The 15,881-nt window shown below is 33.2% G+C and overlaps 1 protein-coding gene and 1 long non-coding RNA gene across 3 annotated transcripts in view; both read left to right on the top strand.

Moving 5' to 3' along the window:
* The window catches only part of LOC149892638 (uncharacterized), a 321,349-nt gene that overhangs the window by 242,332 nt on the left and 63,136 nt on the right, over positions 1–15,881 (top strand). The window lies entirely within an intron of this gene.
* On the top strand, positions 479–8,571 carry LOC149892642 (uncharacterized). The gene is made up of 5 exons (XM_090079857.1): positions 479–550; positions 3,526–6,546; positions 6,803–6,868; positions 7,130–7,186; positions 7,344–8,571. The coding sequence occupies exons 2-5, from the start codon at positions 3,555–3,557 to the stop codon at positions 7,661–7,663; spliced, it is 3,435 nt and encodes a 1,144-aa protein (XP_089935983.1). The 5' UTR covers positions 479–550; positions 3,526–3,554; the 3' UTR covers positions 7,664–8,571.

Here is a 15,881-nt window from a genome sequence, read left to right as displayed (position 1 = left end):
AAAATATTTTCCTCTGCGTTTTTAACCAGCTAAACTGTCGTAAAGTTTTTTCGGTGCAGTTCATTTAAAAAACTTAGTTTTCAACTTTTAAACGTTTTAGACTTCTCGTTTAAGGCAGTCGAAAGAAATGAGTCGACTCACTCTCTCTCTCCCTTTTCGGTTTTGTTTTTGTTTACTTGTTTTTGTTTTTTCTTCGTTTGCCTTCGTTTGCCTTTGTTTGCTTTTGGAAAAGTTGTCGCCATGCGAGACTTAGTTTTTTTTTGGCTCAATTTGTGATTAAGTGAAGTTCTAGTCTTGAAAGTGTGCAAAGTGTGGGCCAATCTGGTGGCTGGAGTGATGACACGTGAATGCTGGAAATTCCAGACTTTGAGCGGATTCAGCGTACATAGAAAGAAAAAGTAACATTCACGTGGGTCTCTCCTAAGCTTGCCATTGGTCGGTCTGCTGGCCTTAAGTACCCCCCCCCCCCCTCAACGTCACGTTTGCTCAACTTTCTCGGTCTTTGGCGCCCAAAGAAAGCTCGAGGAAGGATAAAAATGGCGAGGTTTCGGTACAGCGTTTTCTGTTTTTCCTATTTGTTTTTGTTTGTTTGTTTGTTTGTTTCGTTTGTTTGTTTATTTATTTAATCGTTTTTTTGTTTGTTTCGTTCGTTTGTTTGTTTGTTTCGTTTGCTTCGTTTGTTTCGTGATGTTTTGTTTTCCCTTCTTGATGGCACAAAACAGAAGCAAACAAGACTTTCGGTTATGTTCGGTTATATTCGGTTCAATAAAAGTTTGTTGGTTTCTGCACAACAACAACAACAAAAGTCCCTCTGTCCCTCAAAAGCAGTTTCTCCTCTGTCCAAAAGAAGAGCTTCTTTGTAATCGATCTTGTCTGAATGCAGCTCTCCTTTTGCCTATAGGTTTTTATTCCAACCCTTTTGTTGTTGTTAGTGCCATGTTGTTGTTATTGTTATACTCTGTAAAAGCAGTTGTTGCTGTTGTACTTGTTTGTTGTTTCTAAAGACACTGTTGTTGCTGCTGTTTGCGCTGTTAGTAATCACCCACTTGGCTTGTATTTTTGTTTTTTGTTTTTTGTTTTATTTATAAACACTCTCTGAGTAAGTTTTTATGCTTGCAATGAGTGTTTGTTAATGTTCACCCACTTTGCTTGTTTATAATCTATTTTATTTTATCAACACTCTCTGAGTCAGTGATGGTGTTGCTGTTGTTTTTGTTAGAGCTGCAATGAGTGTTTGTTAATGTTCACACACTTTGCTTGTTTTGTTTTTATTTCTTTATTTTATCAACACCCTTTGAGCCAGTGATGCTGTTGCTGTTGTTTTTGTTATAGCTGCAATGAGTGTTGTTAATGTTCACCCACTTTGCTTGTTTTGTTTTTTTTAATTTATTTATTTTACCAACACCCTTTGAGCCAGTGATGCTGTTGCTGTTGTTTTTGTTATAGCTGCAATGAGTGTTGTTAATGTTCACCCACTTTGCTTGTTTTGTTTTTATTAATTTTTTTATTTTACCAACACCCTTTGAGCCAGTGATGCTGTTGCTGTTGTTTTTGTTATAGCTGCAATGAGTGTTTGTTAATGTTCACCCACTTTGCTTGTTTTGTTTGTGTTTTTGTTTTTGTTTATCAATACCCTTTGAGTCAGTGATGCTGTTTCTGTTGTCGTTGTTATAGTTGCAATGAGTCTTATTAATGTTCACCCACTTTGCTTGTTTTGTTTGTGTTTTTGTTTGTTTTTTTTTTCATCAACACCCTCCTAGTCAGTGATAGTGTTGCTGTTGTTTTTGTTATAGTTGCAATGAGTCTTAATAATATTCACCCACTTTGCTTGTTTTGTTTGTGTTTTTGTTAGCTTTTTTTTCATCAACACCCTCTGAGTCAGTGATAGTGTTGCTGTTGTCGTTGTTATAGTTGCAATGAGTCTTATTAATGTTCACCCACTTTGCTTGTTTTGTTTGTGTTTTTGTTTGTTTTTTTTTCATCAACACCCTCCTAGTCAGTGATAGTGTTGCTGTTGTTTTTGTTATAGTTGCAATGAGTCTTAATAATATTCACCCACTTTGCTTGTTTTGTTTGTGTTTTTGTTAGCTTTTTTTTCATCAACACCCTCTGAGTCAGTGATAGTGTTGCTGTTGTCGTTGTTATAGTTGCAATGAGTCTTATTAATGTTCACCCACTTTGCTTGCTTTGTTTGTGTTTTTGTTAGCTTTTTTTTCATCAACACCCTCTGAGTCAGTGATAGTGTTGCTGTTGTCGTTGTTATAGTTGCAATGAGTCTTATTAATGTTCACCCACTTTGCTTGCTTTGTTTGTGTTTTTGTTTTTGTTTATTAACACCCATTGAGTCAGTGATGCTGTTGCTGTTGTTGTTATTATAGTTGCAATGAGTGTTTGTTAATGCTCACCGACTTGGCTTGCTTTGTTTGTTTTTTGTTTTTTGTTTTATCAAAACCTTGTGAGTCAGTGATGCTGCTTTTGTTATTTTACTTGTAATTAGAGTTGTTACTGTTCAGCCGCTTTGGTTGTTTTTTAATCTATCTTATTTTATCACCACTCTCTGATTCGGTGATGATGTTGCTGATGCTGTTGTTGTTGTTTTACTTGCAATGATAGTTGTTACTGTTCAGCAACTTTGCTTTTATTCGTTTTTGTTTGTGTGTTTGTTAGTTGTTTTTTTTTTATCAATATCCTCTGAGTCAGTGATGCTGTTGCTGATGCTGCTGTTGCTGTAGTTGGTTTTTATGCTTGCAATGAGAGTTGTTACTGTTCACCCACTTTGCTTGTTTATAATCTATTTTATTTTGTTAACACTCTCTGAGTCAGTGATGTTGTTGTTGTTATTATGCTTGCAATGAGAGTTGTTACTGTTCACCCAGTTTGCTTGTTTTGTTTTTTTATTTGTTTTGTTTTTTTTTCTTTTTTGTTTTTGTTTTGTTTGTTTTTTTTATCAATACCCTCTGATTAAGTGATGCTGTTGCTGTTGTTATACATGCAATGGTTGTTGTTACTGTTCAGCCACTTTGCTTGTTTTTTTTAATCTGTTTTGTTTTTTCAACACTCTCTGAGTCAGTGATGCTGATGCTGTTGTTGTTATTATGCTTGCAATGAGAGTTGTTACTGTTGTAGTTATGTCTGTCATTTGTCCTTGTTAGCAAGTTCTATTTGCCCTCTCTTGCCTTTTTTCAACACAGTTTCTTTCTTTGAGTCATATGGTTGCGAGATCCTCTCAAACTCCATCTCTTTATTTATTTGTTTCTTTTTTTTTTCTCATTCTCCTTCTCATAATAGCAATCACTGTTGCCACCATGCATGTAATGCTAGTTGCTCTCGTTCTTCTTCTTTTGCTAGTGCAAGCTTTGTTTCTTCTTGTTGCTCTCTTTACTTTCTTCTTGCTCTTTTGCAGAGGACTCGAAAAAACACAGCTCTTCGCTGTAGTTGTGTTTCTCATCAATCCACGCAACATTCCAGGATTGGATACAGGCAGAAGAAAAAAAACTCTCACTAACTGTTTTCTTTTTTTTTTAGCTTAAACCGTTGCAAACAAACACCTGAACATGTCTTCTTCACAAGAAAACAACTCTGTTGTTGCTTCTTCTCCAAACTCTAAAGCAAAAAAAAAGAAAAGAAAGCAGTCACAAGAACAGAGAGACTTAAAGCTCAAAAACAAAGTCAGGGCCGCATTAGTTGCAGCGTGTGGCTCCGTAAACAGGGTTGTACCTTTCTATGGTACCAAGAAGAGGTACGCTGTTAGCTGTCCGATGCCTTTGTGCAAACATTCGTCCACAAGCATTAAAAGACACTTGACTAAAAAAGATCATTCTTGGACTTTGGATGAAGCTTCCATCTTTTACTCTGCAATGGTCAGGAAGTTTCAGCATGCTCGTCTCGAACGCAAGTCCGGCTGTCCAAAACCTTACCCCTGTTTGCAATGTTGGAAGTATTACGACCGACTGGACATACACTTGAAAGAGACTCATTTCTACGATTCCAAGATGATCAAACAAAAGATTGCAGAGGCAAAGCGATACGACAACGAGAAGCTCTATGTCCCTCAATTTATTCGACCTGCCTTCTTTGGTATTAAGCCAGTAGCTGAACAAGCGTCTGCATCAGGCTCTGCATCCTCTGCTCCTGGGCCTTCCTCCTCTTTTTCTTCTCCGGTTCTTTCCTCTGATCCTCTTTTAAGCTTGCCCTCACCAGTTGCTGGTTCGTCCGAGGCTCCTTCTGCAAACCAATGCACCTCTGTAGAAAACAAAGAGCTGAACACCGAATCCGTCCTTGACTCTGATTTCGATTCCTTAGAGCACTTGGTTTCCAGCTCCTATGTCTTGACCGAAGAAAAGAGACTCTTGTTTCAGCTGGACAAAGATGCTTTTCACTTTTATTACCAGTCAGCAGATGAGCTCTTCAGAGACTTTGAAAAGTGGCTTGTGGTAGCCAACAACAACACTTGGTCACAAGCAAAAATCTACAAAAATGCAGTTGTGGAAATATTGACTTGTTGTGACAGCACGTTGACGCTGCACCCAAACGCCCTCACCAATTCCAATGTTTTGGAGGATAGATACTTCTCCTTGCACTTTAAGAAAATTCAGCTCAATTCCAAGCTGAGTGAACTTGACCAAACAAAAGCCATGTCTTGTCACACGTTGTACAACCGCCTCGTCTCCCTTTGTCTCCTGTTTCGTTTCAGTGAAGCCAGAAACGTCTATTTCGGACTTTCTCATGAGGCCATCCGACGTTTGCGCTGCAAGGTGGATGAGTTGCGAAAAGTGCTGAGGCCCTTTCGTTCTTTGAGGAGGAGCCTTGTGAAAAGAAGAAAAAGCATCAACATCATCAATGTCAGTTTGCTGACCGAATATGGCAAGTCTGCATACGTAAGAGACTTAGTGGAATCGATTAGAAAGGCGTCTCTTCCGCTGACTAGAGACAATGCTGTGTCTCTACGAAACCATCTTCTGCTCTCTGTCACTGTAATTAACAGTTTAAGAAAATCTAACATTGCTCTTTTAAACATTAGAGACTACATGGCTGCTGAGAAGAGTGAGTGTGGATATTGCATTGTGCAAGAGCGCTACAAAACAGCATACAAGTACGGAGCCAAAAACATTCTAGTGCCGAACGACTTGAAAGTGTTGATCGATATTTATTTGCTGAGATACAGAGACCTTCTTGTCAACGACTCTCACTACATGGCTGCAGACACCAAGACTGTTTTGGAGTTGAGCGACTGCTACAGGCCCCTTTTTCCTTCGGTGAGAGCCAACAAAGACGAAGGTGTGACACTAGGTGCAACTAGAGTGCCTGTTTACCAGATGGGTTCCTCTGCTATCACCTCTAGCCTGACGTCCTGCTTCAGAAAAAGCCAAGTAAACATTCCCATGAAGCGTCTTACTCCCACTTGCATTCGCGGTTCGATAGCCACTTACTTTGCCAACAACAGCAAAGAAGATCGCGAGCGGTTTGCTACACTCTACATGAAGCACAGCAGACACACAATGGATAGCTTTTATGTGTCCCAGTGGAACGCTGCAGAGGAGTTGCGCTTTGCCCTGGGCATCGGACAGTCCTTCGGAGTCATAGAGTCTTTGACTGTTGAAAAGTCTGAGAGACCACCAAAGGAGGAGAAGGATGTGATGGACTGGCTCCGAACTAATGCAGAGGAGTACGGTTTTCATGATGTTGAGGACATTTTTGAGGAAGATTCAGACTCCGGTTCTGACTCTGAAGAATGTGCTGCTACTTTCGGTTGTACCACAGTGGTTCCATTTTCTCCAGCTGTAGAAAACAATGCTCCTTTAGAGGACAGCAACGAACATGTTGTAGATTTCTTGTGTGAACCTAGCTCAACTCCTGTTTCGTCTGTTCCTTCTGAACAAACAATCGCTGGTCCAGTTCTTGAACTATCCTCTGCTCTTGCACAACTAGTTCCTAATGAACAAGCTGTTTGTATGGATGTAGATCAGACTCTAGCTGTTCCTGTTGGCACAGCTTGTTCTCCTCTTGCATTAACATTATTTCCTGATGAACCGGATTTTATTGAACACCATGCACAACTTTCTCCAGTTTACTTTAGTGAGCAAGTGGTTGCCAAACCTGTTTCTGCTGCTCCTGCTGAACAAGTTGCTTTCAGTCCTTCAAAAGAGGTTTTTTCTGTTCTGCTGGAAACAGTGTCTAATGTTGCTTCACAGCAAGATAATCTTATGGCTGTCACACGTGTTTTCCATGCTCCTCCTGAAGCTGCTCTTCTTGAACCTGCTCTTCTTGAACCTGCTCTTCTTGAACCTGCTCATAAGCAAGTGGTTGCCAAACCTGTTCATGTTGCTCCTTCTCTGCAAGTTGTTTTTAATCCTTCAAAAGAGGTCTTTTCTGTTCCTCTGGCTCCTAATCTTGTTGCTCGTCAGCAAACGATGGCCAAACCCAGTTTGTTTCTTTCAGCTGTTCCAGTCCAACAGGCTGGTACTGTTCTTGAAAAACAGCCCTCACCTGGTGCTGTTCAATCTGTTGGTAGTCTATTTAGCCAAAGTCTTGCTTGTACATCCAGAGGTAAATTCTTTTTGATTTTTGATTTTTATGCAAATCTCAACACGCTTTCAAAAAATAAAAATGCCCAAATTAACTCCTTGCCCTATTGTTATTGTTAAAGCTGTAAAAAAAAAAAAAAAAAAGAAAAACAATAAAAAAAACAAAAAAAAAACAAAAAAAACAACACAGAAGTGTGTATGTATTTGTTGCAGGACTAATTCTGTGATTGCTTAAATGTTTACACAAGTGAATGATACTAAAACTGATTATGTTTTAGAAGTAAAAGATCCAAGAAGAAAAAAAATCAAGTTGGAAATGCCATCTTTTACTCAAGAACACATCGGTAATGTAAAACCTAATTTATACAAACATATATAAACACAAACCTCTTCTTGCACAATTTCAGATGGTTAACTGTTAATAAAAACTTGCCATCATTGCTAAGTGCACTTTTAGAAAGTTGTGTCTACCCGATTTCTAATGATGAAGTTAGAAACTTCACCGTTAGAAATCATGCACAGCTTGTTATTATCTCTAACACTTAGAAACTGTTGATGGTTTTTTTATGAATTAGAAAAATGAACATGGTTTTATTTTATTTCAGGATCAACTCAGCCAAGAACAAAGGAAAACAAAGCAGAAGTTAGCCAATGCCAATTAGGTAATCTTTCAAAAACCAGTTGTTGCTATCAGTGCAAACAATAAGGTCAACAAAAAAAAACAAATAAAAAAACAAAATTAATCTTGTCATGCTTCAGAACCAAATGAATATTCGATTTAATCTCTTTGTGTTATGACTTGAGTTTGTAAAATTTTAGATGAAATAGTTGAAAAGCTGAATGCTTGCCCTGGCCACAACGAATGGTTCAACACCAGAAGTTTTCCACGATGTGCAGCTTTGGTGTTGGCATACATCTTGCAAGACGTGTTTACAGATGTAAGCTCAAGTTGCTCGTACAAAGATTACCTTGGCATCTTGGCAAATCATAGCAGTGACAAGCTCATTCATGTCTTGCAAAAGTACTCCTACCGAAGCCATATTAAAGACAAAATTAAAAACATGAAGCTAAAAATTCAAAAAGAGGGTAGTTTAGAAAAGTTTGTTCAATATGGCAATATAGTGAGACCATTTATGTAGTTTAGAAAAGTTTGTTCAGTTTGGCAATAAAGATGGGCCTTTTGTGTAGTTTGTTTTCTCTATGCTTTTGCAAATATATTTATCTGTTTCGCTAAATACATAATAAACAAGAAGTTCTGTTAAACTGTTCTCACATTTCTTATTTAAAGATAGTTCAAACTTTTTTTATCTTTAAAAAAAAAAAAAAGTCGTTTTGTTATTCTGTTAACACTTTTAATAGAGTTGCATTTAGAATTATTTCTGATGTTTTTAAGAGTTTGTTAAAAAGCAAATTAATATTTTCTGTGATGTTAAACTGCATAAGTGAAATTTAAAAAAGGAAAACTGCTCCAACCATTTTTCGGAAAAAGAAATCAAAAAGTTCCTTATTTTAAAAGATCTAGACATCCATTTCTTCTTCAGCAAAATAGCGAGGCTTTTTTTATGAACTCTTACTCTCTATTTTTTCATATATTTACACAAAGGATTTTATTTAGTTCAATGTAAACATACATAGAAGTATATTATGTTTTTTTTTTGTTTTTTTTTTTTTTATGGTGTCTAACTTTTGTTTCACTTCTATTTTATTTTACGTTTATCTTGTATTTTATCATGCCTTATTGGTTTTTGCGTTTTGTGATGTCAAGCTGCGTAAGCTAAACTTAAAAGAGGAAAACTACGCTAACTTTTCTTTGAAAAAATATTCAAAAAGTACCTTAAAAGAGAAAGCACACGAATTTAAAAAGTTGTATCTTGCCATCCAATTCTTCTTCTGCAAAGTAGTGAGGCTTTTGCTCTCTAACTTATCTCTATTTACGCAAAGGGTTTTATTTCAATGTAAACACGTATAAAAGAATACTTTGTTAAAAATAATGTTAAAGGAGTTGCGTAAAAAAAACGTCTGAATAAACTTTCTTTACAAAAAAAAACAACTAAGAAACAAGCGCGCCTAAGAAAAACCAGATCGCGATTCACTAAGTCAATAGACGAAAGAAACAAACTTTAAAAAGTCTTTCTAGACAACAAATTCTATTTTTGGCAATGCAGTTTTTGTATTTATGCAACCTATCTTTTGTTTCACTTCTACTTTATTTTACGTTTACCTTGTATTTTGTCTTGCCTTTTTGCGTTTTGTGATGTCAAGCTACATAATCTAAACTTAAAAGAGGAAAACTAGGCTAGTAGAATATTATGTTGTTGGTTTTATATGCAGCCTAACTTTAGTTTCATCTATATTTTGTTTTGCGTTTATCTTATATTTTATCTTGTCTTTTTGAGTTTTGTGTTTTGTGATGTCAAGCTACATAAGCTAAACTTTAAAGAGGAAAACTACGCTAACCTTTTTTTGAAAAACTATTCAAAAACTACCTTTAACAAAGTAGCGGGGCTTTTTATGCACTTTTACTCTCTAACATACCTATATTTGCGCAGAGGATTTTATTTAACTCAATGTAAACATACGTAGAAAAATATTGTTACCCGTTTATTTTATGCAGCCTAACTTTAGCTTCATCTGTATTTTATTTTACGTTTATCTTATATTTTATTTTGTCTTTTTGAGTTTTGTGCTTTGTGATGTCAAGCTACATAAGCTAATGTTAAAAGAGGAAAACTACGCTAACCTTTTTTTGAAAAACTATTCAAAAACAACCTTTAACAAAGTAGCGAGGCTTTTTATGCACTTTTACTCTCTAACATACCTATATTTGCGCAGAGGATTTTATATAACTCAATGTAAACATACATAGAAAAATATTGTTACCCGTTTATTTCATGCAGCCTAACTTTAGCTTCATCTACATTTTATTTTACGTTTATCTTATATTTTATTTTGTCTTTTTGAGTTTTGTGTTTTGTGATGTCAAGCTACATAAGCTAATGTTAAAAGAGGAAAGCTACGCTAACCTTTCTTTGAAAAACTGTTCAAAAACTACCTTAGACATAATCTAGATTTAAAAGAGGAAGACTACGCTATTTTTGCTTTGAAAAAACTTTCGAAAACTACCTTAATCGATAGAGATAGCACACGATTTTAAAATGTTGTATCTAGTCATGCACTTCTTTTACACCAAAGTAGCGAGGCTTTCTATGCACTTTTACTCTCTAACATAGCTATTTTTGCGCAAACGGTTTTATTTATTTCAATTTAAACATGCCTAGTAGATTATTATGTTGTTGGTTTTTTATGCAGCCTAACTTTAGTTTCATCTATATTTTATTTTGCGTTTATCTTATATTTTATCTTGTCTTTTTGAGTTTTATATTTTGTGATGTCAAGCTACATAAGCTAAACTTTAAAGAGGAAATTTACGCTAACCTGTCTTTGAAAAACTATTCAAAAACTACCTTTAACAAAGTAGCGAGGCTTTTTATGCCTTTTTACTCTCTAGCATACCTATATTTGCGCAGAGGGTTTTATTTAATTCAACTTAAACATACCTGTTAGATTATTATGTTGTTGGTTTTTTATGCAGTCTAACTTAAGCTACATCTATTTTTCATGTTACGTTTGTCTTATATTTTATTTTATGTTTTTGTGTTCTGTGATGTCAAGCTACATAAGCTAATGTTAAAAGAGGAAAGCTACGCTAACCTTTCTTTGAAAAACTATTCGAAATCTATTTTTGAGATAATCTAGATTTAAAAGAGGAACACTACGCTAATTTTGCTTTGAAAAAACTCTCGAAAACTACCTTATTCGATAGAGATAGCACACAAATTTAAAAAAGTGTATCTAGTCATCCACTTCTTCTACAGCAAAGTAGCGAGGCTTTCTATGCACTTTTACTCTCTAACATTATGCATTTTACTCTCTATTTTTGCGCAAAGGGTTTTATTTAATTCAATTTAAACATGCCTAGTAGATATTTTATGTTGTTGGTTTTTTATGCAGCCTAACTTTAGCTACATCTATTTGTCTTATATTTTATTTTATGTTTTTGTGTTCTGTGATGTCAAGCTACATAAGCTAATGTTAAAAGAGGAAAGCTACGCTAACTTTTCTTTGAAAAACTATTCAAAATCTACCTTTGAGATAATCTAGATTTAAAAGAGGAACACTACGCTAATTTTGCTTTGAAAAAACATTCGAAAACTACCTTATATTTTATCTTGCCTTTGTTAGTTTTGTGTTTTATTATGTCAAGCTTCATAATCTAATCTTAAAAGAGGAAAACTGCGCTAACTTTCCATTGAAAAAGTACTCAAAAAGGACCTAAATCGATATAGATAGCTCACGATTTTAAAAAGTTGCATATAGTCATCTTCTTCAGCAAAGTATCGAGGCTTTTTATGGATTTTTACTTTAACAAAGTTGCGAGGCTTTTAATGCTTTTTTACTAACATACCTATATTTGCGCAAAGGATTTTATATAATTCAATTTAAACATGCCTAGTAGATTATTATGTTGTTAGTTTTTTATGCAGCTTATCTTTAGTTTCATTTATATTATGTTTTAGGTTTATCTTATATTTTATCTTATCTTTTTGAGTTTTGTGTTTTGTGATGCCAAGAATTTTAAGCTAAACTTAAAAGAGGAATGCTACGCTAACCTTTCTTTGAAAATCTATTCATAAACTACCTTAGACAAAAGCTAGATTTAAAAGAGGAAAACTACGCTATTTTTGCTTTGAAAAAACTTTCGAAAACCACCTTAATCGATAGAGATAGCACACAATTTTAAAAAGTTGCATATAGTCATCCACTTCTTCTGCAGCAAAGTAGCGATGCTTTTTATGCACTTTTTCTCACTAGTTTGCTTATATTTACGCAAAGGAATTCATTTAATTCAATCCAAGCATATATAGAAGATTATTATGCTATGATTTTTTTTTTCTTTTATGCAGCCTAACAATTATTTCACCTATATTTTATTTTACGATTAACTTTTATCTTACTTTTCTTTTTTGAGTTTTGTGTTTTGTGATATCAAGCTACATAAACTAAACTTTAAAGAGGAAAACTACGCTAACCTTTCTTTGAAAAACTATTCAAAAACTACCTTTAACAAAGTAGCGAGGCTTTTTCTCTCTAACATACCTATATTTGCGCATAGGATTTTATTTAATTTAATGTAAACATACCTAGTAGATTATTATGTTGTTGGTTTTTTATGCAGTCTAACTTTAGCTTCATCTGTATTTTATTTTACGTTTATCTTATATTTTATTTTGTCTTTTTGAGCTTTGTGTTTTGTGATGTCAAGCTACATAAGCTAAACTTAAAAGAGGAAAGCTACGCTAACCTTTCTTTGAAAAACTATTCAAAAACTACCTTTAACAAAGTAGCGAGGCTTTTTCTCTCTAACATACCTATATTTGCGCATAGGATTTTATTTAATTTAATGTAAACATACCTAGTAGATTATTATGTTGTTGGTTTTTTATGCAGTCTAACTTTAGCTTCATCTGTATTTTATTTTACGTTTATCTTATATTTTATTTTGTCTTTTTGAGCTTTGTGTTTTGTGATGTCAAGCTACATAAGCTAAACTTAAAAGAGGAAAGCTACGCTAACCTTTCTTTGAAAAACTATTCAAAATCTACCTTTGAGATAATCTAAATTTAAAAGAGGAACACTGCGCTATTTTTGCTTTGAAAAAACTTTCGAAAACTACCTTATTCGATAGAGACAGCACACAAATTTAAAAGTTTGTATCTAGTCATCCACTTCTTCTACAGCAATGTAGCGAGGCTTTTTATGCACTTTTACTCTCTAACATACCTATATTTGCGCAAAGGATTTTATTTAACTCAATGTAAATATACATAGAAGAGTATTGTTACCCGTTTATTTTATGCAGCCTAACTTTAGTTTCATCTATATTTTATATTGCGTTTACCTTATATTTTGTCTTGCCTTTGTTACTTTTGTGTTTTGTTATGTCAAGCTTCATGATCCAATCTTAAAAGAGGAAAACTGCGCTAACTTCTCATTGAAAAAGTACTCAAAAAGGACCTAAATCGATATAGATAGCTCACGATTTTAAAAAGTTGCATATAGTCATCTTCTTCTTCAGCAAAGTATCGAGGCTTTTTATGGACTTTTAATCTCTTATTTACCCAAATTTGCGCAAAGGACTTTACTTAATTCAACTTAAACATGTCTAGTAGATTATTAAGTTGTTTGTTTTTTATGCAGCCTAACTTTAGTTTCATTTATATTTTATTTTACGTTTATCTGATATTTTATCTTGTCTTTTTGTGTGTTGTTTTGTCAAGCTACATAAGCTAAACTTAAAAGTGGAAAACTACGCTAACCTTTCTTTGAAAATCTATTCAAAAACTGCCTTAGACATAAGGTAGATTTAAAAGAGGAAGACTGCGCTATTTTTGCTTTAAAAAAACTTTCGAAAAATACCTTAATCCATCGAGGTAGTACACGAATTTACAAAGTTGTATCTAGTCATCCACATCTTCTATAGCAAAGTAGCGAGGCTTTTTATGCACTTTTGAGTTCTAATTTATCTCTGTTTACGCAAATGGTTTTTGTTTATTTCTGTGTAATGATATACAAAAGAGTATTTTGTTAAAGATTATGCTGCAGGAGCTGCGTAAAAAAACTCTGGTGACCTTTCCTTAAGAAAAAAGCAACTGAGAGGCATGTGCGCTTTAGAAAATTCAAATCGCGATTCTTCAAATTAAAAGACGAAAAGAACGAACTTTAAAAGCTCTTACTAGACGTTTGTGTTTATGATAGGCAATGCAGTTTTAGATTTTATGCAGCCTAACATTTGTTTCATCTATATCTTATTTTACGTTTATCTTATACTTTATCTTGCCTTTTTGAGTTTAGTATTTTGTGATGTCATGCTAAATAAGCTAAACTTTGCTAATTTTTATTTGAAAAAATATTCAAAAACTACCTGAATTATAAGCTAGATCTAAAAGAGGAAAACTGCGCTAACTTTTCTTTGAAAAAATATTTAAAAACTACCTTAAACATAAGCTAGATCTAAAAGAGGAAAACTACGCTAACTTTTCTTTGAAAAAATATTCAAAAACTACCTTAAACATAAGCTAGATCTGAAAGAGAAAAACTACGCTAACTTTTCTTTGAAAAATTATTCAAAAACTACCTTAAACATAAGCTAGATCTGAAAGAGAAAAACTACGCTAACTTTTCTTTGAAAAATTATTCAAAAACTACCTTTAAACATGATTTAGATTTAAAAGATGAAAAATACACTAACATTTCTTTGAAAAAATATTTAAAAACTACCTTAAAACATAAGCTATATCTAAAAGAGAAAAACTACGCTAACTTTTCTTTGAAAAATTATTCAAAAACTACCTTTAAACATGATTTAGATTTAAAAGATGAAAACTACACTAACATTACTTTGAAAAAATATTTAAAAACTACCTTAAACATAAGCTAGATCTAAAAGAGGAAAACTACGCTAACTTTTCTTTGAAAAAATATTCAAAAACTACCTTAAACATAAGCTAGATCTGAAAGAGAAAAACTACGCTAACTTTTCTTTGAAAAATTATTCAAAAACTACCTTTAAACATGATTTAGATTTAAAAGATGAAAACTACACTAACATTTCTTTGAAAAAATATTTAAAACTACCTTAAACATAAGCTAGATCTAAAAGAGGAAAACTACGCTAACTTTTCTTTGAAAAAATATTTAAATACTACCTTAAACATAAGCTAGATCTAAAAGAGGAAAACTACGCTAACTTTTCTTTGAAAAAATATTCAAAAACTACCTTAAACAAGCTAGATCTGAAAGAGAAAAACTACGCTAACTTTTCTTTGAAAAATTATTCAAAAACTACCTTTAAACATGATTTAGATTTAAAAGATGAAAACTACACTAACATTTCTTTGAAAAAATATTTAAAAACTACCTTAAACATAAGCTAGATCTAAAAGAGGAAAACTACGCTAACTTTTCTTTGAAAAAATATTCAAAAACTACCTTAAACATAAGCTAGATCTGAAAGGGGAAAACTACGCTAACTTTTCTTTGAAAAAATATTCAAAAACTACCTTTAAACATGATTTAAATTTAAAAAAGGAAAACTACGCTAACATTTCTTTGAAAAAATATTTAAAAACTACCTTAAACATAAGCTAGATCTAAAAGAGGAAAACTACGCTAACTTTTCTTTGAAAAAATATTCAAAAACTACCTTAAACATAAGCTAGATCTGAAAGGGGAAACTACGCTAACTTTTCTTTGAAAAAATATTCAAAAACTACCTTTAAACATGATTTAAATTTAAAAAAGGAAAACTACGCTAACATTTCTTTGAAAAAATATTTAAAAACTACCTTAAACATAAGCTAGATCTAAAAGAGGAAAACTACGCTAACTTTTCTTTGAAAAAATATTCAAAAACTACCTTAAACATAAGCTAGATCTGAAAGGGGAAAACTACGCTAACTTTTCTTTGAAAAAATATTCAAAAACTACCTTTAAACATGATTTAAATTTAAAAAAGGAAAACTACGCTAACATTTCTTTGAAAAAATATTCAAAAAGTACCTTAATCGAAAGAGATAGCACACGAATTTAAAAAGTTGCATCTAGTCATCCGTTTCTTCTTCATCATCAAAGTAGCACACGAATTTAAAAAGTTGCATCTAGTCATCCGTTTCTTCTTCATCAAAGTAGCGAGGCGTTTATGCACTTTTTATTCTCTAATTTATCTCTACTTACGCAAATGGCTTTTGTTTATTTCAATTTAAAAATTTTCAAAAGAGTATTTTGTTAAAGATTATGCTGCAGGAGCTGTGTAAAAAAACTCTGGTGACCTTTCCTTAAGAAAAAGCAACTAAAATAGATGTGCGCCGAAGAAAATCCAAATTGCGATTCACTAAATTAAAAGACAAAAACAACAAACTTTAAAAGTGAAACCATTTTTACAAGCGTATTTTGTAAAGATGAAATGTTCTTATTACATTCTAACGTTACGAAAGGATTTTCTTCTGTTCAAATATTTATTACAATTTAAAGTGTTAAATAATGTTACAGAAACGACCTAAGACGCCTGTTATATTAATTTAAACGAACAAAATAGATAAAAAAAAAAGAAAAACTATCATTTAAAAAAAAAGAAAAAAAGAAAAGAAATAGAAATTGAGGAAAAACAAAAATAAGAACTTCTAACAAAGAGCTTTTCTTTTTATTTTTCAGATTTTAGATGCTTAATTCCTTGGAATGAAAAGTTGAACTGATGACCCACTACTAAGGTTGTTCCTAGCCTTCCGTTCTCAAACTAGG

This window comes from Hydra viridissima, unplaced genomic scaffold (genome assembly GCF_058129835.1).
Source record: "Hydra viridissima isolate aposymbiotic clone 2 unplaced genomic scaffold, HvirCarnegie_v1 scaffold_2, whole genome shotgun sequence".
NCBI classification, from domain to species: Eukaryota; Metazoa; Cnidaria; class Hydrozoa; order Anthoathecata; family Hydridae; genus Hydra; species Hydra viridissima.
This window is presented reverse-complemented; position numbering and strand designations above follow the sequence as displayed.